Source organism: Fusarium pseudograminearum, chromosome 1 (assembly GCF_000303195.2).
Source record: "Fusarium pseudograminearum CS3096 chromosome 1, whole genome shotgun sequence".
NCBI classification, from domain to species: domain Eukaryota; kingdom Fungi; phylum Ascomycota; class Sordariomycetes; order Hypocreales; family Nectriaceae; genus Fusarium; species Fusarium pseudograminearum.
This window is the reverse complement of record NC_031951.1, coordinates 8,017,190-8,041,409: the sequence shown is the minus strand read 5'-3', so window position 1 is coordinate 8,041,409 and position 24,220 is coordinate 8,017,190. Positions and strand designations below refer to the sequence as shown.

Sequence of the window (24,220 nt, the reverse complement as noted above, 5' to 3'; positions counted from 1 at the left end):
AGGTTAGATTTGCGAAGATTAATTCTGGAGAGGGAGGGGGACAATTCATTTGCATGAGGCAAAGTGATGCACATGATACCTGTACTATGAGTGAGTGGGTAGACTAGGGAACTAGGATTGAGATGAGTTGACGAGGGTATTCTAAAGTTGGGGACCTGAGAAGCAATGGTCATACCCAATCGAGAAGTGTAAGCAGCAAACCAACGCGTCTCCGGCAGGCAGGGCAGGGAGACGAGATGCAAGTCTTAACCATGGGGGATGCAGCCTCATTTTTTGTAGATCAGGGCAGATCGAACATTGCATTTGGGGTCCATGCGTGCAGTAGTAATTATACAGAGACGAAGAGTTACATACTTAGTCACATTTGATGTAGGGAGCGAAGTGAAGCGATGCTGGACATGGTAGTAGTTATGATGACAGCGTTGCACTATGTACTATGCACGCGCTGTAAGCTTCAGCAGCACAACACACAGCACAGTTGACAGGACATGCAAAGATGAACTGTATCTAACTAGTAGTCCCATCTCATCAACGGCAACTTATCAGAAGTGAACTGCAGTCCAGTCCAGTCCAGTCCCGATCTTGACTTAGTAGTGACCCCGGTTGACACTCCCGTGTCTCACTTTCTACAGAAGACCAGACGGTGCTCACAAGGCAAGACAAGACAAAAGGAGAACGGACGGAAGGGATAAATTAGGCCCAATGCCAAGGTCCTCTCGGCCTCATTTCCTTCATCCCCGGGATCTATATCCGTAACCTCACCTTGGATGCGCGGCATGGATGCTTCAATATGCAGGCGGCTTAAAACAGAAATGCCCCCAAAGAGTCAATGCACAGCGGGAAAGGGAAAGGGAAACTTGACTAAAAACTTGACCCTAGGCCAGACCACATGGCTTCTAGTACTCTCTAGACTAGTTCTCTAGTTCTCCTAGGGGGGAGGGGGCCTCTCCAGTGAAAAAAAAGAGGCGCCTCACCTGAGCCATCCCAGCCCAGCCTTGTCAGTCCGTCAAAGCGCATAGCGTCCGGTGGGAGTAGTTCAAAAAGGATGACCTACCCAATGAGATACGATGTGATATATTATCGGGCAGTAACTTGACTTGTTCACTAAAACAAAAGAGAAAACAATTACTTCCAGGCTTTAAATCCCCTCCTTTGACGACTGAACTAAATCTTGAAAGGGAGAGAGATCGTCGTCTTCCCCCACGCCCCATGTCCATCTCAGCCGGTAATATCCATGACATGGCTTGACCTTGTATGCAGACCATAACTTATCCAGAACTGCCTTTATTGGTTCTTTTGCTTCAACTTTGCTTTTCTTGCAGTGTAGCAAAACTGTTGTATTTGCTTTTTCTGTGAGCGCGCTCAGGCCGCCCGCCTTTTGGAGTTCACTTCTGTTTCCATTCCAGTTTCCGAAAAATATATGGATTAACTGTATGTATTGACTCGTGCGTAATGTCGGTCTGAAAGTTGCCGTGTCAGAACCTGATTCGTATCATCCAATCTTTTGATACGGCACGGTACTGTTGACATCTAGCTTTGACTATTTCTCTAGTTTCCAGGCACAGTATCCGTGTTCCCAGTTGTATCCATCGTTTCCTGTGGTATCAAGGACTTACAGGTTCCAAGGCTGAGGATCGTCCATGATCAACCCAACTAGACTATTAGACTTGTTATCACGACCCAATCGTCAGCTGTAGTTGTCGTTGTCTACATATGATGATTACAGTAAAGTGCAGGTTTGATGAGCAGCTAGCTAGCCTTGACATTCTAGAATACTATTATCGCCTTGTATTCCCGTAGCAATGCGTGTCAGCAACCTAGTCGACGACTTCAGCCCTTTGAAAATAACAAACGCAGTTAGAAACAAGACGATCTCGATAAATCTGCCCCCAAAGTATTCTCAAAGACAAAGTGGCAGACAACTCTACGGACAGAACTCTCCGTGATGTTTGTGTTGTACTATACGTGCGGTTGCGATGGCCAAGAACCCTATCGCAACTCAGCTCACTAGTTGAAAACCGCCATTGAACCATATCTCTCTAGCAGCTCACGGTACTCTCATCAATCCTTAATACACAAAGATTACACCTTTCTCCGCTTAACTTGATGGTAATTTCATACGTATTTATGCTGTAGAGCAGAGGATCTACAAGATTACCGAGGAACAGCACGTAAGTGCTTTTGATATGTGCGTGTCTCGTCCAGACTCTAGATACAGTTTCAGATCGTATCGTGTCGTTCTCCGAATTTGTAAACTTCAATACGTCATTTTGGAGAGGGTCCCTGTTTTGAAAGTACACAAGTATGTATATGTATGTATGTATGTATAGTAAATGCACGACACTTGGAGTAGGTGTGTATGATTTGCTTTTTGTTCTTCGTTGTTACGGTGTGAGAGACCCTTGTCAGCCGCCTCACTCCGTAATCCACTGCAAAGATACCCAGCTTAATACAGCTGTTAATGTCGGTAATATTCGACACATCAGAATGATACGATACGTTGCTGGTCCCGGCGATCTATTACACAGCCATGCGATAATGAACGTTTTGGTGGTTCATGGAAGAATCATTAGTCTTTAACGTTATTGGTCCGTGAACGCGACTTGGAGTCCAGCGTGTCGCTAGTACCACAAGGATCGGCCTGGCGGTACATTTGCTACAGGCTTATCGAGCAGGGACTATCGAACTCAGCTGAGGCATGAAGCAGACGGATCAGATCGGAACAGATCATTGCTGCCATTTTGTCCGGGTCCCCGTCAGCGCTGAAGCTTCATCATCAATCTTGGACATGTTATCAACCGGTATCAAGCGGGAGGCTGCATATGATGAATAAGGGCCAGGGCCTTGAGTCTGCCGTTCACACAAAGGTACTACCTATAGCTGCCTAAGTACCTGGGCAAAGTATATGCTTACTAGACTAGCCAGTCCCAGGTTTACGGTCGCGCAAGCTTATTCCTTGTTAGCGGCTGCAAGGAGGCATTGTACCGATACGTTCTTGAGTCTCATTCGCTCGTCATCTGCGTGCATACAACTATTTCCTCTCTTGTCGGCAAGGGGAGCAATTAGAAATATGTAGCTCAGTCAATTAGCGGTTGGAGTGTCAAGAATACTTAGAATAACAAGAGGTTGAGTGAATGGCCAACGCCGAACTGGAAGCACACCTCTTCGGGTTTGTGCAACACATGTCAATCTCTTCACTTGCTGTGCAATACATGCATACGGTACAACGTGAAGCACCTGCTGCGTGACCGTATTACGTAGGTAGCAGGGGCGTGGCGTGTATTCTGCATCGTAGTACTGAGTAGCGAGCTTCTGCGGGCGGATAGATACAGTTACAGAGCAGAACTGTATGATACAGTACGGATACCCATGGACAGTGCAGGAAATAGAGCTAGGATCTGGATCTTGAAAATCGTCCATCGCCCCTCCACGGGATGCTACATGTATGGTGCATGTACGACCAATCAATTTGTCCCCGGCATGGCCGACCCCAACCGATCACAGAAAGAAAGGCACGGATACAGTGGTTAATAACTGTCCATTTTTGCTTCCTTTCTTTTTCCTTGGCCGACTGAATTGCGGGTTGAAAGCTCACCGATGAGGAGAAGTTTGGGGGGAAGAACCCTTGCTGTTTAGTGTGCTGTACAGACCAGGTCAAGGTCAGGTCAGGCCGGGTCAGGCAAACGCTGTTGCTGTTGCTGTTGCTGCATTTGAATACCGAATCGTGTTGAAACTCCAGAATACAGGCAGTCAGCGGTTTCACAGCCGTTGTCATTCGCCATTTACTGCTGTGCAAGGCTAATATTGGGACAGTATCCCCTTCTCATGCACGCGTAGGCCGGTAGCACAGGACTCGAGAATCGTAGGTCCAGGTTCAGGTTCAGGGTAAGATGAGAAGAAATACACGACATCTTGAATGATTTCTTTCGCTGCAATATACTCGATAGGAATTGGTTGATGCACTTGAGGAAGTTTATCCAACATTTTATTTTCTGAAAGGCATCTCAATGATAGAAGAGTACGTAAAACTGAGTATGTGTTGCGAGTAATTCTTCTTCCATATTTGACATATCTGATCGTGAAAGAATGCTTCATCATGGGCAATGCAATGATTATTTTTCGAGTCAAAAGAATAATTATAAATACTTACCTAGGTATGATAGAGACAACGGAAGCTGTAAAGAGATTTTGTTCTTATTGCACCTCCCAATTGATACAAATCTGAGGAGGAAGGTACGTTGAACGCAAACGGACAAAGTGGAAAGTGGAGAATGGCCTCTCTTGCCTTAACCGTAGACTACTCGACTACCAACAACATCAGACTTGGAGTACGCCAACCTCTAATTATTCACAACAACAAATAAACATATCTGAACTCTGCAAAACGCATTATTGATCGGACTTGAAAAGAAAGGAAAAAAAAACGACAGTTCAATACATCACCACGGTAGGGTGGTCGCAAACGCGTCCCCAAACGGGTCTAATAGCGAACTTCAACTCTTCAGCAAAGACTTATCAATTCATCACCATCGCGGCCATTGACATAGTCGACTACCCCAAATCACCCCTTGTTGATCATAATAAGGATATTCGTCTGGGCTTCCGCACTGGCATCAGCCTGCAACGCTGGTAATACGCCAACCATGCCGTCCCATTGGCAGCTTCACCGACACAAGCACACAATTCTTTAGAGGCGCAGCTCTGTGAGACCGCATCCACGCTGCCTAGAACGAGGGATGCCGTGCGATAGGACAAGAAAAGACGACGTTAGGGAATGTGCCAGATCTGTAATGTGCGATGTGCGATGCTTGTGCAACACGGCCTGCATGATCTCAGAGAACCACCAACCTCATCGGTGCCAGCCCTCGCTCGCTTGTTTTCCGCCTGCAATGCACCTATCCTACTCAATTCGTTGCTTCAAGATTACGACAGATCAGAAACGCGAGACTTTGTCACTCTCCGAAAACCACCCACGTTACTCTGCCCACCAGACAGACACGCTCTTTGCTTTTTCCTCAGGTAAGAGCCCAAACATGGCAATAAGATTTTAAACTTATCGGTAATAGGATATCACATAAACTGTTCCACTATACTGTGCGACTGTCTCACTTTACTTGTTCAGGCTTTCTGCCTGGGGTTGTTGGGATTGCCTTCGGCCTGAACCGAGCAGCTGTGACAAACAATAGTGAAGTTATGCGAGACCATCGTGCAATACCGTTCCCATGGACCTTGCTATTGCCTGCGCTCAGACAGAGAGTGACCGAATGCACAACATAATTCTCTTCGCTGGCCCCCATACAATCGAAGCATAGCCACAGCAGCCATGCACGCGGTCAAACATCCTTTGGCTGTTCTGTTTCATGTTCCACTGCAATTCGCAGCTGATACTCAAAGAACCTCTGCTAGAGCTTGTTGCAGCAAGCCTATTACTGACACTGATGTCGCAGAATGAAATGTGGCGGCCAATGTCTGATACCAACGGCTTGACTTGATTATTTCTGTTCACTCAACGTTCAGCAAGCTTCGTTCGAGTCTATCGTGTATTCAATCGGTCTATTCGCCAGAACGTTCGCTGAGACATGCACGTGTCGAGTCCCTGCAACAGACTCTGAATGTCTAACCCTGGCTGTCGGGATGGTCTCAAGTGACCACCACATACAAATCTCAACACTTTAAGCTGATCTCGCCGAATATGCTTTTATTAGAGAGCTGGTGGACGTCCTAGGACAAGAGACCTCATCTGGCATACTGGGAATGGAGAATGTGCGACTGGGTGCGGGTAGACAAGTACATCTGTGAACACTCGCTGAAGATGTCTTACAGGCTACTGTGCAACAGCTGTCAAGCGAAGCAATGAGCGACAGCTCACATTGACTTGTGAACTCGCCCACCCCGGTCTGCTCGACACATCGAGGCCCCTTAACCAACCATTTCTGCATATGAACCACGAGAACAAGGCGGGGTAACATAACGAGATGTGTTTCGCCTCCACGAGTGTCGAGTTGAACAGATTACTTCCTGGTTTTGCTTCGGGTAACCGCTTCATCTCGTCAAAACCCAAGCCAGAGGTTTGGATCGAGCTATCCATAATCACCCTGACGGACTTTTGCCACACTACGCTGCCTTCCTAAGCAGCCATCAGGACAATATCGTCGACAATTCTATTTGAGCACCCGGCATGATGTTGCACCGAAATATACGCATTGGACCTCTCAAGTCTCTTCGTTGACCGACGAGATTCGGCCTCTAAGGTGTGGTGGGGAGACTATGCAGGGAATAATGCGCTAATCAATTTCAATCTTCACTTCCTCGAAAGGGTTGTGACAAAATCCAAAGGCCCTCTATTGAGAGAACCGGACGAGCTGTGATCCAATCCTTGGATTGGAACATGTTCACCAAAAACTTTATGCTGTAGGGCGGTTCCCTCGAGAGCGGCCCGCGCGCCATCTTTTTTCGCTAGCATCCCAATTGCAACGCTGCAGGATCTCAGAACCCAGTCCCTCCTGGTCGCTTGGTCGATCAGCAGGCCTGAGCTAAATGTTACCATGGACGATCCCTACAGCTGCTGGTACACCCCTGAAGACAGGATCCCGGCCCCCTGTGCAGATCGCACGTCCGCACCTCCTCTCTTTTGCCCAGGAGGCTCGTACTGTGAGTGAGTTCTGATAAACCTTTGGCACAATATGCAGTGCGATATTCCCTTGGCTTTCCCGTTGAATGTCTAGGAGCCCTTCAAGAGCCGAGGTGGCGTTCTCTCTCAAATGTTCTGTTCAACCAAACCCCGGAAGTATCATCAATCGTGACCCACCCCTAGCAACTGGCGTACCAAGTGGTTGGGGAAGGCAATACTGTACTGTACGCGCCTGTTCTTCACCACTGGAGGCCTGTTTTTCTGAGCACCGAGTACCTCTTTGGCTGCTCGGGTAGAGCCATGAAAGGCTCGCAAGTCACTCCGACTTCTTATCAGATGTTTAGCTAGACACTGAGTACATGGCTCGTACAAAATATCCTTGTTCGTATCTCTGCGCTGCTTGACGACAGGCACGGTCAGCCATGCAATCGCATTCATATATGCAAATTGCTTTGACGGGAACACAAGGTCATTGCCTTCTGGTAAAAAAACAACGATGTCATATAAGATCACCGGCACTCCCGTTTGAGTATCAATGCACATCTTTCGAATCGATCAAAGAAACAGCGTGTCGAGGATCCTGATATAAACGCTTCAATTCAAGCACGAAGCCGGCTCTATCGACTCGCTCCCTCGCATCGAGCCCGGCCGTGTTAGGACCCCTCGCGTGTGTTAGTGCAGATCGAGACAAGGCACATCGAACCCAGGAATACTGGAGGCTCGGACTTGGAGTTACCAGAATCTACCAAATTAAGGTATGCTTATAATAACCTCATGTTTTAGTGTTGTCTGTTCGTTCTCTGGGCTTTCCCCTTCATGTCTCCGCTTCGATCTGTACCAGGAGCACTCGTCTGTTTCCCATATCATTCTTCCTCGCCCGAGAGTTGACGGCGGTGGCGTCTTGATGCGCAGCCAAATTTGTTGACTGCGAGGGGTTCTGCCCCAGTGTGAGAAACTTCAATAATCTGCAGCCCGTGTGCGCCCGTTCTCCCTTGCTTATTGTTATTGTTACTTTTGGTCTTTCCCCATGCCTTATTCCAAGTGAGAGTGCATTGCACAAAGAATTCCCTGGGCGTTGGATTCTTTACCACCCATTTGTGAAGCCTTGAGTCGTTGTCGTGGAAGGATACCCGGGGGCCAGCATTGGCCGAGAGGTTACTTACAGGCGTGACAAAAAACAAAAAAAAAACCCCAGCAATGGAAGACAAACTAATTGAAATGCAGTTGACAGATTTGACTCAAAAGAGTGCCGGCAAGGCGATCATTGATCATCCTACGACATCAGACCGGGATCATATTTTGATTAGCCTTGATCCTTGTTCAGCGTCACGGAACTCCAGCACGCCCGGGAGCCAGTATCAAGCCTGTTTCGGCTTTTCTGACGATTGCACGCCTGTTCTGAGCTGCATACTGGGGCATCTTCACCTTGGCGAAGCGACTGAAGTGGTGCCCTACCAAGTTGGGTCGTTGACGCGAATACGGACAATTGACGTATGTGGTGGTCGTTTGACATTAAGCTATTCTTTCCGCAAACTTTTGTTGGAGACCGAGCTGAACGGCGAGCTCCATCGCAATCTCGCTGTACGGTGATCTGGAATTTCGGTAGTTCGGTACCCGAAGATCTCCTTTTCGGCCTTGCTTTTGTAGGTGAGTGCGACTTTGTTCTGATGCCCTTCTGCACATGCATTTGCATATATACCTTGCCTGGCCTGGTACCGGACAGAACATTCTTTACACAAGCCGGAGAAGAATTGAGATTGGTCTGGCCTGGCCTGGCCTGTGCAGTAGCACAGGGCAAGCAAGGTACCCCGGCAGCTCTCATTAGAGGACCTTTCAAAAGAGAAAACAAATGGAGACGGGAAGACGGGAGCGGACCCAGTACGGTTAGAACCGCACCTTTCTTGGACAGGACCCTCACTTAGGCCTTGACTTCCTCGAGTTCTAGGACTGTTACTGGGTAGAGCTCTTCTGCCCTTGGAACGATCTTGGCTTGCCCTGGATATCCAGCTGATGCCGCCTACGCCGTGCACTACGCACTACCGGCACCCCTGTACAACCACTATTGATTCCCTCGTCGAAAGTTAACCAATCACTAGCTCAAATGGCTAACGACACACCCTTCCTAGGCCTTCCGATTGACTACCGCACACACATTACGCACACATCCATATTGCTCAGGCACGTATACAAACCATTCTTTTTTTATTTTTTGTTTTTCTTACTCGGGCTCTCAAATCATTCCCTTTTCTTTTTTCGGTGCGCTCCAGCTGAGCCGGGCCATGCTACCAAGAAAGATGCCCACATGAGGCTAGCATGCCTCTTTTCCTTACTTCCGATTCCTGTTCCCAAGCCTCTCACGGATGGTCTGTAACGTCTCGTCAAAGAGGGGTGTAACATGGTTTCCCATAGCCCTTTCTGCCATGGATATGTGGTGTCTGTCTATTACCACCTTTCTCGGTGAATGGCTGGCTGGCTGGGCCCTGAAGACTTTGGGATGTGTGTGGGTAAATGGTAAAGGAGCAGAGATGTTGTTTGTGTAGCAGATGATGAAGCTTTTCTTTCAGTCTTCAAGTCATGCTTCCTGCGGATGGGTTAGCACCTGGCACACAGAAACAACTTAGACCAAGCTTCTCCACCATTTCCCGAACCCATGATGCCTCTCCCCACCAGTTGACGCTGCCGTCACCCTTGCAGGAGGCTTTGAGACACTCGAGGATCTGGCATAACGGCCAAGGTGGTTGATTCCTAGCCTCCGCAAATGCCATATCCTTGACCTTTCCCTCGAGCATTGCGCTTACCCTGCCTTGTCTAGCCCCATGTGCCATGCACTGCGCTGCGAGGACAACGCTATTGCTATCTGACTTCAAATGTATCCATCCGTATGCTCATTCATTTCTATTCCCTCCCCTCCGAGTTACTTTTTCGATAGGCGAGTGGGGGTGGGATCGTCAGGCAAGGGCCGCCCAGACTCGACTTGACAATGTCCAAGGCCAAAAGTAGCCAGGCCACGCACCATTCTCTCTCCCTCCCTTACCCTGTCACTTCGTCTCCATTTCTCCCCTAGCTAAGGCTTTCTTCATCTTTATTGGTTTCCTGTAAAGGGAGAGATGGAATAGATACATACATCAGTCCATGAGCTCTAGCTACTGGATTTATTTCGCCCTTTCTTCCTCGCCTCCCTGCCCTTTGGTCGAATACCTTCCCAAGAAACATCTGAATCACCACTATCTTCCCTGGACGCAGGGCAAATATCTTGCATACACGGGCCACTCCCAAAGGAAATGCTCTTTCGTACTTGGTCTCCCTCATCTCCCACAGACACTCACATCAACATTCACGACCAACCCTTCGTTTCTCCAAGTCCAAACCGACTCACTTACCCGTGTTGAATCAGTTACCCGTTTGTCTGTCTTTCCTTCCTAGTTCCAGCTCCATAGATTCTCGGGATCTTGCGAGCCTAACACTATTAAGCATAGTTATAGAAGCTGTACTGACCATGACAGACTCAAGCGCCCTTGCAGTTGAACCACCTATACAACGGCTTTGGAGGCACAAGCTTGACCCTTAGTCTCAGCTTTTTTGTGTTGTTTACAATCAATTCTGCAAGGTACGCACTTCATTGTAATGAGAATCTGTCTTGAAGCCCAGTAACCTGTGTGGCAAAACAACGCCAACCGCTGCTCCTCCTGTACAAGAACGTAACCTAACAACGGTTTCCAGGATCCTCCCAACATCCAACATTCTTCAGACGCAATCTCGCATGTCTACATGATCTTTTGTTTATTATTGTTTCTCGGCTTGTTGATTCAAATCTGCCACGCATACCTGAGAACCTCTTCCCGCGTCAACAAGTTCACTTCCCCAGCTTGTATCATTCTCCCTTTATCCAGGAAGGTATCCGCTTCCCAGACAACAGATTCCGCCCTTTCCTTGGAATGCAAGTGTCTCTGAGCTGGACCGGAACCCACGATTACCCCTCTCAGCTTCGCCAGTAGGATCCCCGCCATCCACTTCATCTGTTTCAAAGCGCCACGTCCAGCACGCAAAAGCAATTCAAGGGAGAGCTTGACCGACAATACTAATCATTCAACAACATCACTACTGCATGCCACCGCATACCCTGTGTTAGATCAAATCTCCGAAAGTCAACAGTCGCGCAGCGATCACTGTCTTGGCCGACCCAGACCCGCTGCATAAGACCTCGACGAGACCTGGTCTTAACTACGACTGCGACCACTTTCTCTCCAAGACAGCTGGCCTACATTCCCAACTCTCCTCCCTGAACAGACCCATTCCCAATCTCCCTCCTTGCCAGCTTGGATGTCTACTTCCAAGTTCCAGTGTCCTCCCTATAAGCTTTTCGAGGTGAGTCGAAACCCAGACCCTGTTCTGATACTCCCGTGACACGACGGATCTCTTTTGTTCCTCATCACCGCCCACAAACCCGCACAGCGTTTCTCTTTTTGTCTTCTCCATAGAAATCGCTTGTTTTTCAACAAGCTCTTCGTCTCTAGTGTTTCGAGACTTGGACACTGACATCAACACCTTCTAGCCCGACTACCACCCGCAAAAGCCAATCATTGTCGGAGTCGACGACAGACTTGAATCGCCTGACACCATAGCGCTTCGCTACGAAGAAGCTGCACGAGCAGAAAACGGAGGAGGAGACCTAAGAGGGGACTCCCCTCCTAGGCTTTTGGAGATGGCAACCTACACTAAGGCCCAGCTGCCTTCTATGCATGGTAAGTTGGAGCTCTGTCGTGGGAAGCTACGTGGTGTTGGGGTGTTAGCACTGGATCTGGCTCACTGTTTGGCTAACTTGGAACAGCTGGATACGATGTGGCACGATACCAAGATGCGAGCTATGAACAATACCCAGCACAGAATTACCCAACTCAGCAACAGTCCGACAAGTTCGCCCAGCTGAACCAGCAATCTTTTGCTTCCAACAATGCGGCTGTGGCATATGGCATGGCCCCTAGCATGGCAACACCAAATGTTCTATCATGTCAACCGCCAACAGGTGTATTTGGAACCAAGGTATATGTCAAGCTTTCATCCCAGTACGACTTGTTTTTGCTATCGACGCCGATGCCGACGTGGTCTCTGTTATTTGGGTCAGAAAAGTGCTCCGTTCAAGACGTCTCCCGAGACATGCAAGACAGCACAGGCTTCATTTACAGTTGCAGCGGAGACGCACCCCAATTTCTGGTCACAAACTGCGCAAGCAGCAATGTGCCACTGTCACTCGTTCTTGATGGTCCTTCAGGAGAGGAAATTTCTCGCGTTCCCGTTGGTACTTTTCAGTATCTTGAAGGGTCGGGAGATGACATCACGAGGTCAACCAAGATGCCTAAGCATGAGGACACGGCACCTGCCCCTAGTATGGATCAGCCGAGTACCTCACCTAAAGGCGAACCTCAACTATCAGCAGAGTCTGGTACAAATACCTATGAATATCCACCGCAGCAAGGACAATATGCTAGTGCATTCCCGCAAGCAAACAACGAAATGATTAGCACTTACAGCAGAAGCACGAGCTTCACAGACCCTCACTATCACCGTCGCCCTACGGCAGGATGGAGCCCTTATCCGAGTACACTGGGAAGCACAGGTCGAGGGCCATCAGGCCTCGATGCTTCGCTGGTAGGACGTCCGCCCTTGACGCCTCTGGGTATGTCCTCACCATCTCACCCTAGCGGCGCCCCTCAACTGGTTCGAACAAGCACTATTGCTGCCAACCCTGGCAACAACTCTAACTACCACCCTATTTCACTTTACTCTGGCAAAGCCATTCTCAAGGTTTCCGGTAAGCTGGAAACAATGGCCGAGAACTGGACTTCAGAGGAGTGGGCTAATCGCCGCCGGATTGTCCTCTTCCGTAAGACACAAAAAGGATCAACCGTCAATGCCACCTGCCAGTCGGTAAGCGTCAATGACCGACCACCCAACAGTATCTGCATTTCCTGCATATGGTGGGCTGAGAAGGGCGAATGCTATGTCACATCGGTCGACACTATCTATCTTCTCGAGCAACTCGTTGCCGCGCCAGCCCGTTTCAGTGTCGAGGAGAAGAACCGTATTCGTCGAAACTTGGAAGGATTCCACCCCCAGACCGTGTCCAAGGCCAAGCCCGACAGCGAGGAGTTTTTCAAGATTATCATGGGCTTCCCCAACCCCAAACCCCGCAATATCGAGAAGGATGTCAAGGTGTTTCCCTGGAAGATTCTTGAGTCCGCCCTCAAGAAGATCATCGGAAAGTATAGCGTTAGTCCCAGCAGCACTGTAGCGCCGCCCAGCATGATCAGCCACCCCAACGGCCACTATGCACCTTTGCCAACGCCTCCAGGGCAGAGCATGGCCCCAACACACCCTGATCCCCATACGCAGTATTCTCTTCCTCAACACCACGACTCAATACCATCACCGCGATCACTTTCTGGGTCTCAGCCCAGTTGGACGCCATACACAACAGCCCCTCCAGGTTACTCGGCGGCCTCTCGTACACTGAGTCCTGGACTTCGCCACCACAGCCCGCAACAGCCGCCTCTACGTATTAACACAACGCCTTTACCAGCAGTCTCGAGTTATGATAGCCGAGGCGGATATGGTGCAAGTGGTTTACACACTCCACTAAGCCATCATCCACCAACCGCGACGCCTCCACGATGGGACCCTACGCCTGCAACATACCCCGAGGGCTACCCCAGTCTAACGTCGCAAACCGCCCAGCCAGTTTACGGGGCAACAAGCTATGGTGAACCAGCACCCAGAGTATGAAAGGCTGTGGCGCTTTGTCGCCCAGGTCATATCGGATGACCACTGGATGCTCGTATTGTGTTGGGAGGTTGTATTGGGCAGCCTCGTGAACACGGTGAAAGGGTCGTGGGGAAGAGTCAGGTGTTGTGGCGCATACCAATGACAGACGCTGGCCAGGCACCATGTTCAGATGAAGCAGCCCTTTCAGCTCCATGTTTGCTTCAATGCTCCCGTTGATGATGGCGCCATTGGACGTGCAGCAACGATGATGCTCGAGGCACCGCACCCTGTCTTGAGCTTTGAGACGATATTGGTGAAAGGATCAACGGGTCGGGCCCTTTTCCTTCGGGGATTATCGCAACTCTTTGACTCACTCTTTTTCTAGCGCGTGGGCAAGAGTGGTCATGCGGACAGAGTACGGGGACTCTACAGTATCGTTTCACCACCCCTCCCTCCTCTCGGTCAATAGGAGCTAGCTGTCTAGGGCCCAACCATGACTTGGCGGGTAGATCCGTCGGGCGCAAAGCAGGGATCACCTGTCGGCCTATCCAATCACGCGACACCACCACCACCAACAACCATACGCCACCTACACTTCACTATCTTGAGCTTGCCCACGACGTTTCTAGGCGTCCTTCTCCACGTACGGTATAGGTATAGACTTGTCAACCTATTTATTTTTTTATGTCTTCTCTTATCTCTACGGTTATGCGTTTGTTATTGGGTCTACACGATAGAGACTTTGGTTGCTTTTTGTTTTTGTCAATGTTTACAGGATAGATGGGATGACCTGACCTGGTTTATGGATACGAAGGGATGTCAGGAGACTTTTACGCGGGTCCCTTATTATTTACGAGTTAACACCCTAGCCGCTGGGGTATATCTGGTTTTGGATGGATTTTGATCAATAGGCATTATACCCTCTGTGTGCATTCAGATGTCATTGTTTCTCTATGGCTCTCTTCATCTTTCCCACACCGGTTTCAGCATTTGTAGACAGGCAGGCGTTGTTCTTTTGCATATGGGTTAGGGAAACAGAGGAATGCACATCATTTTTGCAGGCAAATTACCACTAGAATAGCGGATAATTATAATCTTGGAAACTCATCAAGCATGACGCTATCATTCCGATGGAGACGTTGCCATGCGAGCAGATGATATGGGCATTTCGTTGCTGGGTGACTCGCGTTATTGATCATCGTCGGCAAGTAGGTCTAGTGGTGCTATCAAGAAACGTTGCGAGGCATGCACAGAGATTGCGTGTGGCAGCTGAGGGGCATGCCGACTGTCACAAGGTCCCTGCATTAGAGTCAGAGTCATTATATTCAAGGATGGAGGAGATATGATGACTCAAGAACCAGTCAGGGTATCAGAAAAGTTGGCTGCTAGAAGCAAAAAAGACGAGTCAGTTAGACTAGACTTTTAGGCTATTAATCTTTGATACTACTACTACTACTACTTTAAAGCTTACAGATCAACGTTACTACATAGTCACGGAATCGTTTCGAGTCCCTAGTCCTTCCTTACTGGCGCGCTATGCTGGTAGTGTTGTATTGCATTGCATGTCGCATGTATGGGTCTAGCGCCTGTTGTGGTACCGTTCAACGGCTTGTCGTTGAGATAGACCGACAACCTTCAGGGATTGAGCTGCAGATATATATCAGGTAAATGGATCAGAAAATTTAGGTATGAGGGATGTGTGCATAGCTTGACTCTGTGTGTCTAGATCCTTGAAGCTCTCACATCCCTATCGTCATCATCACTGCCATCCCAGCCGTTTGCATCTTGAGAACCGGTTTTATCACGGTGAATATTGTGGAAGAACGCTTGCCGCTGTTGCCAGAAGAGAGGGTACCATATCCATGAATGCACGAAAGAACCCTGTAGATTACGTTCTATTCTGATGGTGTTAGCCAGCACCCGGTGTTCTTTATTAATTGCCCGGAGCAGTTTGTCCTGTCTCACTCTGTGTCACTACTCCCAATATGAGCTTTACAGATGCTGTGTTAGGCTTGGGGCGTAACCCTGCTGACAATGAAGAAGGAAGAGGTCAAATTAGCATACAATAGAAGCATATCTTTGAGTATAGGTTTTAGGTAATAAAGTTTCTCGAAACGAACGTGGGCCACTGTTGTGTTGGTTGATATTAGGCGCTTACAATGTGAGTGTACAAAAGAGTGTAAGTGAGGAGCAAGGCCATGCAAGCTTGTACTTTTTCTGCAGACGCAATATCTTGCCAAGTCGTAAGTAACCATCTGGTATGGTAGTCTTGGAGCAAGCTCTAGCATCCATTCGGCATCCTTTTGGGCCTCCTATTCGCTTCAAAAAGACCTACCTACCTATGTAATAGATATCTACTACAAGATTCGCTGATGCGGGAAATCACGTGGTGATGTCTGCACCTCGCTATTTCTGACGGATATACCTAGCAGACAGTGCTGGTTTGTTGTTGCGGTACGATGGCCTTGCTCCTGAGGCTATGTATACTTGTGAGTGCATAGTTAGTTCGCACGAAATTCAACAAATGCGATGGATATCAAGCTGCATATACAAGCCCTCGACTACCGTGCTGCAACTTTTGAAGATATTAAGGAGCTTTAGCGGTTCCAATTTAGACTAATAGCCCCTCGACGCGTCAGAGCGCGTCTCCCGTGTTAAGTGGTGCGCCTTCCCAGGATAACCCCACAGCGCCCGTGCCTTTGCCCTGGCAACTAAAATCTCCCCCTCGAACACCTACGGACTACTCGATACGGTGATATTCAACAATTAATCAATCGACCATAGAAAAGGCATCGCCAACTACTCCTTTCGATACCCCACAAAGACGATCGCTACAACACAACCGCCGCAATGGCTACTCCTTCCAGCGATGCTGGCTTCATGATGTCGGATGGCCCCTCAAGGGCTGCTGCGACCCCTAGACGCAACTATGGCGTCCCCTCGTCTTCCGCCTCACGTCCGCGGGGGCCTCCTTCAGAGAACATGGGAGGAGCCCCCAGTGATGAAGAGGGCGATGGCTTCGCAGACGATCAGGTCCCTCGCGGCCTAAGAATCAATAATACTGCTGAAATCAGCCGTGTGGAGGACAGAATTGGCCTGCTGGTACAGGAACACTTTGAGTCCTTCATCGAGAAGTACCTACAATGCTCTCCTCCGAGACACGGGAACAGAGAACTAACACACGGCCTCAAACAACAGCTTCCAAGAAGATCCCATCAGCGCTCCCGCACCGAGTGCCCCAACACCCAGCGCAGTCACTACAGACAAATACTATGTTGCCCAGATCACGGGCATGCGCACATACTCTCTCTCGACATTCTACGTTGACTATAGACATTTGGCTGCATATGAAAATGGAAGTTTGGCAGATGGTGTGATGCGCCAGTACTACCGCTTCCTCCCCTTCCTCACCGCTGCCTTGCACAACATGATCGCCAAGTACCAGCCAGAGTACTTTCGCGAGCATCGCCAGCCCACCACTTCGAGCAACCTCACTACCTCAGCTGCCAGCCATTTTGGCTCATCTGGCCAGACTGAGTCGACGCACCGCCAGAATGAGCATCAGCAAACCGACAAGCTCTTTTCGATCGCTTTCTACAATCTGCCTCTGGTCTCTAGAGTCCGTGCTCTCCGAGCCACCAACATTGGCCAGCTACTTTCCATCTCTGGAACTGTGACCCGAACGTCAGAAGTCCGACCCGAGCTGTCCATGGCCACTTTCAACTGTGAGGCCTGCCGTACAGTTGTGCCAAACGTCGAACAGACCTTCCGATACACTGAACCTACACAATGTCCCAACTCTACATGTCAAAACCGCGTGGCTTGGCAGCTCGACATTCGACGTAGTACTTTTGTTGATTGGCAAAAGGTGCGAATTCAGGAGAACAGTTCCGAAATCCCTACGGGCAGCATGCCTCGAACCATGGACGTCATTCTGCGAGGTGAAATTGTCGACCGAGCCAAAGCTGGAGAGAAGTGTATCTTTACTGGTGCTTTGATCGTTGTCCCTGATGTCAGCCAGCTTGGTCTTCCTGGACTGCGGCCGACCGCTATTCGTGATGATCGCAATGCACCCAGAGGAGGTGATGCTGGTGGTACCGGAATTAGTGGCCTCAAGGCTCTTGGTGTGCGCGACTTGACGTATCGTCTTGCATTCCTTGCTTGCATGGTGAACCCGGACACCGCGGCAAGTGGCCAGTCTGCTGCTAGCAGCGCAGCTGATGTTGTCAATGCCTTGACAACGAACACCGCCAGTGACATTGAGCAATCCGTGGAAGATGCCCAAGCCGCTGTTTTGGCATCCATGAACCCATCTGAAATTGATGACCTTCGAGCCATGGTGCACGGAGATCACATCTATTCACGACTCGTCCAATCTATTGCCCCCATGGTCTATGGCCACGAAGTTGTCAAAAAGGGTCTGCTTCTTCAACTTATGTCAGGTGTTCATAAGAGCACTGCTGAAGGCATGCAGCTTCGAGGTGATATCAACATTTGTATCGTTGGTGATCCATCCACCTCCAAGTCGCAGTTCCTCAAGTACGTCTGCTCCTTTGCACCCCGCGCTGTCTACACCAGTGGAAAGGCTTCATCTGCCGCTGGTCTTACTGCTGCGGTGGTCAAGGATGAGGAGACAGGCGAGTTTACCATCGAGGCTGGTGCTCTCATGCTGGCAGATAACGGTGTTTGCGCCATTGATGAGTTTGACAAGATGGACATTGCCGATCAGGTCGCTATCCACGAAGCTATGGAACAGCAGACCATTTCCATCGCAAAGGCCGGTATCCAAGCCACTCTCAATGCTCGAACAAGTATTCTTGCTGCTGCAAACCCTGTCGGCGGTCGGTATAACCGCAAGACGACTCTCCGCGCCAACATCAACATGTCTGCACCTATCATGTCTCGTTTCGATCTCTTCTTTGTTGTTCTAGATGAGTGCAATGAGCAGGTTGATCGTCACTTGGCAGAGCACATCGTCGGCATCCACCAACTGCGCGATGAGGCCGTGGAGCCCGAATTCAGCACAGAACAGCTCCAACGATACATCCGTTTCGCCAAGACTTTCCGACCCGAGTTTACTGATGAGGCCAAGGAAGTTCTCGTGGAGAAGTACAAGGAGCTTCGCGCTGATGACGCCCAGGGAGGCGTTGGAAAGAACTCTTATCGAATCACCGTGCGTCAGCTGGAGAGTATGATCCGTCTCTCGGAAGCCATTGCCAAGGTCAACTGTGTCGAGGAGATTAGTATTGATATGGTTGTGGAAGCCTATAACCTTCTGCGCCAGAGTATCATCTCGGTCGAACACGATGATGTTGAAGTCTACGATGAAGAGCCTATCGAGGATACCGAGACACTTCTCCGCGCTGCAGATGCCGCCCACGGCCGTGACCAGGAGGGCGATGCAGTAATGGAGGAGGATGAGCAACCTGGCCGCAGCAGCGTTGCACCCGAGAGGAAGAAACAAACAATCACTTATGACAACTATGTCAAGATGGTCAACATGTTTGTGCAGCGCATATACGAGGGCGAGGCCGCTAATGCGGAAGGTATCGCTGGCGAGGAGCTAGTCAACTGGTACCTCGAGCAAAAGGAGGATGAGCTCGAGGGCGAGGAAGACTACCATCGCGAAAAGGCCCTGGCCAACATGGTGCTCAAGAAGATGGTCAAGGTGAGTCGCCCACGATCGTCACGCATTTCAAGAATAAAACTAACTCGGTATCTAGGACAACTATCTCATGGCTCTTCGTGGCGAGGGTCTTGACGGCGAAGCAAGCTCAGCATCTGAACAGATTGTCTACATTGTGCACCCCAACTGTTCTGTGGAGGAGCACTAGATTCCTGTCGATGAAATAGAAAAGGGAAAAGTATTGCGTGCCTAATGCGATTGTCATGATTTAACGCCTCAGAGGGTGGGCGTTTATGGAGTTTATGATGCTGCACTGTCGATATCCTGCTGTGAGCGACTGCATATATTAGGAGATGGATGTGGATTTTACAAGTGATGTTGTTATGAGGATGTTGTATTCGATAGATAGATACCTATGCACTAATGTAAAAGACATTGATTGTATGATAAACCATACTTCATCCACACACCTCATCTTGCTTGGTGTACTACGTAACGATGGAGTAACTGGTAGTCAAATGCCGTGCCGTGCCTTGCCTTACCATGCCGAGACCAGACCAGACCAGACCCTGGACAAGAGGATGAAGCTAGATAATTAGATCCTTGATAATTGGCCGGCTAAAGAAACTCTAGTGATGCAGCATCAAAGTTTCAACAGTGGAAACATTGAACATTGATCATGTCATGGCCGGTTAAAAGCCGCATCCCCCACCTGTATGACTTAACATTCACATGTCGATGAAGATATTGTAATAATTCACTCATTTGAACTCATATCAACTGTTGTTTTGGCCCCTTATCATTGCTGTATACGTACTTACTCATCAGAGATGGCGACTGTTCCAATTGGGCTTGCTGAGTTGACATCATGATACATGTATGACATGATAAAGTATGGTCATGATCTTCAACCCCCCTCAGACTACAGTCTATCAGTCATCTTACTCACCAAGACATGCCCCCCACCCTATCAGAACAAGCGTATACAGTAGGAAATACTCGGCATTACTACAGTAGATCTTACAGTACTTCCTGTTGGTCCGTATCATTCGGTACGACTCCATCATGATATCAATGGTTACCCCTCATCTGCGGGCATAAAAAGGCCATTGCCCTTCCATCTTGAGCTCTTCTTCTCTTTCTTCTTCTCCATCGTACAATTCATCGAATAAATCTTACAAGAAACCCAAGGTTTGTATCGCCATACATCATGTTCGTACTGGTCTGACACATATGATATGCTAGATATCATCACTCTCCAAACCTGTACGGCTCTCTCCTGCTAGACGCCATGGAGCCTTTCAGTGGTAGTCTTGTCCAGACCTGATTTGGGACGCACTCTTCAGGTAAAGTATCATGCATGAGCCGGTGCCCATCCTCAACTCTTCTCGTCTCTCTATCACTCAATTATGTTGATGATGGAGATGATGGCAAGAGGAAGGGATGTGGCTGAGAATATACGGCAAAACTTGATCTGGATAATACCAGCGAAAGGATCATGTCCTCCTCCCTATTCACTTCAAAGTGTCTAACAACCATAGGTCCCCAATCATGTCTCCCCCTGCTGCCATCTCCCCTACTTCCCGCTCCGCTGAGCTTGCTACCTCTACTACCAAGCTCCCAGTCCATGCGGTCAAGAACATCAACACCAAGACCGTTGAGGAAATGCTCGGTAACTGGGATGACTTCAAGTTCGCCCCCATCCGGGAGAGCCAGGTCTCCCGCGCCATGACTCGTCGCTACTTCCAGGACCTGGACAACTACGCCGAGTCCGACATTGTCATCATCGGCGCCGGATCTTGTGGTCTGAGTGCCGCTTACATCCTGGGCAAGAAGCGACCCGATCTCAAGATCGCCATCATCGAGGCTTCCGTGTCTCCTGGTGGTGGTGCTTGGCTCGGCGGACAACTCTTCTCTGCCATGATCATGCGCAAGCCCGCTGATGCTTTCCTCCGCGAAGTCGGTGTTCCTTACGAGGACGAGGGTAACTACGTGGTTGTCAAGCACGCTGCCCTCTTCACCTCCACCATCATGTCCAAGGTTCTTCAGATGCCCAACATCAAGCTCTTCAACGCCACTTGTGTTGAGGATCTCATCACTCGACCTTCTGACGAGGGCGTTCGCATTGCTGGTGTTGTGACCAACTGGACTCTTGTCTCGATGCACCACGATGACCAGTCCTGCATGGATCCCAACACCATCAACGCTCCCTTGATCATCTCCACCACTGGCCACGATGGTCCCATGGGCGCTTTCTGCGTCAAGCGTCTTGTCAGCATGCAGCGCATTGAGAAGCTTGGTGGTATGCGTGGTCTTGACATGAACCTGGCCGAGGATGCCATTGTCAAGGGCACTCGTGAGATTGTCCCTGGTCTCATCGTTGGTGGAATGGAACTTTCTGAAGTTGACGGTGCTAACCGTATGGGTAAGTTATTATTTGAGTCTCAGTACTTCCTTTGTCTAACATATTTAGGTCCTACCTTTGGTGCTATGGCTCTGAGCGGCCTCAAGGCTGCTGAGGAAGCACTCAAGATCTTTGACACTCGCAAGAAGCAGAATGAGCAGTAGGCGAGTCTTTATCAAAGAATTACAAAGATGGAAAACGGACACATCGGATATGGATCCGCAATATCGCCTCTCATTCGAGTTGTGGAATCTTGCCATTCATTTGAGTTACTGCTGGCTTGCTCAAGCATGAAGAATACATGAATCAAGCTTGCAAGTCATCAAGTCGTTTACAGTTAGACAATACTGAATAAAACAAGTCATTGCTTTCTGTAGCTATAAATCCGTCCTCTCGTAATCGTTAACTTGACTCCCAAACTCATTTACTTCTTCTCCTTCGCCTCTACCTCTATAACCTCATTTGGCGGCGCCTCAGCAGGCTTGGGAGGAAACTTCATGCCTCTGTTCACATCATTCGGCTCAGCACTAGGTCCCCAGCCTCCATATCCATCCGCCATGGCCACGCCAGCAAGCCCAGAAGCTTCCCCAATCATGGCGCGACCAGCGAGTTGATTCTTGCCCACGCCGGGCGTCGAGTCAGCCCATGTGCCGAGCTCTTCACGAGTCTTGCCCGTGTACTTTTTTATGTCTTCGTCGCTGAGTGGTACGGGTGCTTTGCTGTCTTTGTAGCGACGGTAGAGAGACTTTTTCTCTGTTGAATCAGATGTTGAAGGTGATGCTGGTGTATTGCCCATCTTGAGATAGATAGTAGTTAAGTATGTATAGTGTGGATTGTAGTGATGATGGCTTGGCAACAGTGAGCTTCTAGAAGGTATTTATAGAAGACTTGTAGAAGGAATTGAAGTGAATCCCTGCTTGATTAGTTACAAGCTGAACATTGTGGCGTCGGTCATGCGGCATGGATACATACAAACTGGGCGATGATGTCCCCCCAAATTCCTACGATGGGACAAGGAAGAGGCGGTGCTAATTATTAATTGGTCAGACGATAATCATCTTCAATTTGAAGTCGGGCTAAGATCTTCTTTGTATGAATGGCTGTGCAAGATAACATCAACATCAAGGCAGACTCAACCATCAATTTACAATGACACAATTATATTATATCAACTCAACTCATACCTACTTTATACCTCTCACTTTTTGTTAAGCTCATATCTCTTTCAGATTGACAATGAGTCTCCTTTCATACCTCTCACCTTGTACATGTCTTATACTCCTCAGACCATCTACTTGAGATACTCCTTCTTAGCAACCCTCTCACAAAGCTCCTTCAAAACACCGCCCAACCACTCATAATCCTCAATGCCCAGATACACCTGCGCACTCGTCCTGATCCAAAACCTCCCTCCGTGCAAGAACAGCGAAACAAACGTCTTGTAGTCGCTAATAAGCGTATTCAAAATCCACTGGAACGCCGTCTGCGTCTCCTCAGCCGAAACCACAAACTCGCCCTCCTTTCCTTCTTGAGCACTCCACATAGGCAACGCAATGTTGGCCATGGCACAGTTTCGCATCGTCCCCGTGCTGTTCTCCATGTATGTAGTACCCAGCTTCTTAGCGACGAGCTCGCTACCTTTCTTGTTCAAGTCCCAGAGATACTCCAGAATCGCATCTTCGCCGCCGAGTGCTTCCTCTCGCCATTTGATAGCGTCTTTGACGCACAAATAGGGTGAGTTGTCCAGGGTACCGACAAACTCAAAGTTGGTCACGAAGCGCGATTTCTTGCTTGGAGGGAGAGGTGTGGTGCGATGCACCAGCCTGGGAATGTAGCCGTGGCTAGTTCCGAGTGTTGTTGGGAGGAGTTCCTGGTTGCGAAGGGGCACGTAGAAGACGGCGCAGCCGCGAGGAACGTGAAGCCACTTATGGCAATTTGACACGAAGAAATCAGGATCTGTAGATGCCATGTCAAGCTTCACCATACCGATTCCCTGCGCGCCGTCGACCATGCTCAGAACGTTGAGCTTTCGACACGTCTTGATCATTTCCTTCCAGGGAAAGACGACGCCCGGTCGGGAAGACACGACGTCAAACGTGCAAATTCTAGCACGCTTTCCATCGTCCTCGATCTTCTTGACAGCGTCCTCAAATTTCTTGATGATCTCAGCATCGTCGAGGGGATACTCGAGCTGGACCTCGCGATGAGTCACCTTTTCATCGTAGTAATCCACAAGATAGTCTGCGACTTTACCGCAGGCTTCGTAGATGGTGGAGAAGCTGATGATGACATCTTTACCGTCCTCGTTCCATTTCAAGTTGCGAAAGACGGTGTTGACACCTGTTGTGGCGTTGGGGACAAACACAACTGTGTCGACAGGAGCATTGATGATCTTTGCGACGGCAGCACGGCTTTCATCGAGAAGTTTGGGATACTCGTATCGAATAAACGGATCAGGACGAGCCTCACTGACCGATATTAGAAGCAATTCTCATACCCATCTTGGATATGTGACTTACCTCGCATCCTGATACTCGCGGAATTTAGCCTGGACAGCTTTGGGATAAGTACCAAAGGATCCTAGACCAAGATTAGTTCATGTTCCATTGATCATCCAAGTTACATACCATGGTTCATATTCCTCCATTCCGGATCAAGCATGAAATCCTTCTTCATAGAGCTGCCAAAGACTGCAGCGCCGGTCTTGCCCCGCAGAGGAAGCTCTTGAGGATAATCTTTGCCAACAGAACCCATGATGATGATGATGGTAAAAGATGATGATTCAACAACGGATAGTGAT

At 49.1% G+C, this 24,220-nt stretch overlaps 7 protein-coding genes across 7 annotated transcripts, besides 3 other annotated features; 4 read left to right on the top strand and 3 right to left on the bottom strand.

Moving 5' to 3' along the window:
• Positions 1-556: 556 nt before the first annotated feature.
• Positions 557-577: a microsatellite.
• A 2,248-nt stretch (positions 578-2,825) lies between these two features.
• Positions 2,826-3,066, top strand: FPSE_01932 (uncharacterized protein; the record flags this gene model as incomplete). Its single annotated transcript, XM_009255051.1, has 2 exons — positions 2,826-2,867; positions 2,926-3,066. The coding sequence occupies 2 exons, from the start codon at positions 2,826-2,828 to the stop codon at positions 3,064-3,066; spliced, it is 183 nt and encodes a 60-aa protein (XP_009253326.1).
• Positions 3,067-3,645: 579 nt separating this feature from the next.
• Positions 3,646-3,680: a microsatellite.
• A 7,271-nt stretch (positions 3,681-10,951) lies between these two features.
• FPSE_01933 (uncharacterized protein) lies at positions 10,952-13,411 on the top strand (the record flags this gene model as incomplete). Its single annotated transcript, XM_009255052.1, has 3 exons — positions 10,952-10,996; positions 11,184-11,373; positions 11,460-13,411. The coding sequence occupies 3 exons, from the start codon at positions 10,952-10,954 to the stop codon at positions 13,409-13,411; spliced, it is 2,187 nt and encodes a 728-aa protein (XP_009253327.1).
• A 1,701-nt stretch (positions 13,412-15,112) lies between these two features.
• FPSE_01934 (uncharacterized protein) lies at positions 15,113-15,889 on the bottom strand (the record flags this gene model as incomplete). The annotated part of the gene is made up of 2 exons (XM_009255053.1): positions 15,113-15,290; positions 15,816-15,889. The coding sequence occupies 2 exons, from the start codon at positions 15,887-15,889 to the stop codon at positions 15,113-15,115; spliced, it is 252 nt and encodes an 83-aa protein (XP_009253328.1).
• Positions 15,890-16,240: 351 nt separating this feature from the next.
• On the top strand, positions 16,241-19,224 carry FPSE_01935 (uncharacterized protein; the record flags this gene model as incomplete). The annotated part of the gene is made up of 3 exons (XM_009255054.1): positions 16,241-16,524; positions 16,589-19,058; positions 19,114-19,224. The coding sequence occupies 3 exons, from the start codon at positions 16,241-16,243 to the stop codon at positions 19,222-19,224; spliced, it is 2,865 nt and encodes a 954-aa protein (XP_009253329.1).
• A 341-nt stretch (positions 19,225-19,565) lies between these two features.
• Positions 19,566-19,585: a microsatellite.
• A 982-nt stretch (positions 19,586-20,567) lies between these two features.
• Positions 20,568-21,584, top strand: FPSE_01936 (uncharacterized protein; the record flags this gene model as incomplete). The annotated part of the gene is made up of 2 exons (XM_009255055.1): positions 20,568-21,441; positions 21,490-21,584. The coding sequence occupies 2 exons, from the start codon at positions 20,568-20,570 to the stop codon at positions 21,582-21,584; spliced, it is 969 nt and encodes a 322-aa protein (XP_009253330.1).
• A 260-nt stretch (positions 21,585-21,844) lies between these two features.
• Positions 21,845-22,216, bottom strand: FPSE_01937 (uncharacterized protein; the record flags this gene model as incomplete). The annotated part of the gene is made up of 1 exon (XM_009255056.1): positions 21,845-22,216. One exon carries the CDS (start codon positions 22,214-22,216, stop codon positions 21,845-21,847), a length of 372 nt encoding a protein of 123 aa, XP_009253331.1.
• A 495-nt stretch (positions 22,217-22,711) lies between these two features.
• Positions 22,712-24,174, bottom strand: FPSE_01938 (uncharacterized protein; the record flags this gene model as incomplete). Its single annotated transcript, XM_009255057.1, has 3 exons — positions 22,712-23,888; positions 23,940-24,000; positions 24,048-24,174. 3 exons carry the CDS (start codon positions 24,172-24,174, stop codon positions 22,712-22,714), a joined length of 1,365 nt encoding a protein of 454 aa, XP_009253332.1.
• Positions 24,175-24,220: the final 46 nt, after the last annotated feature.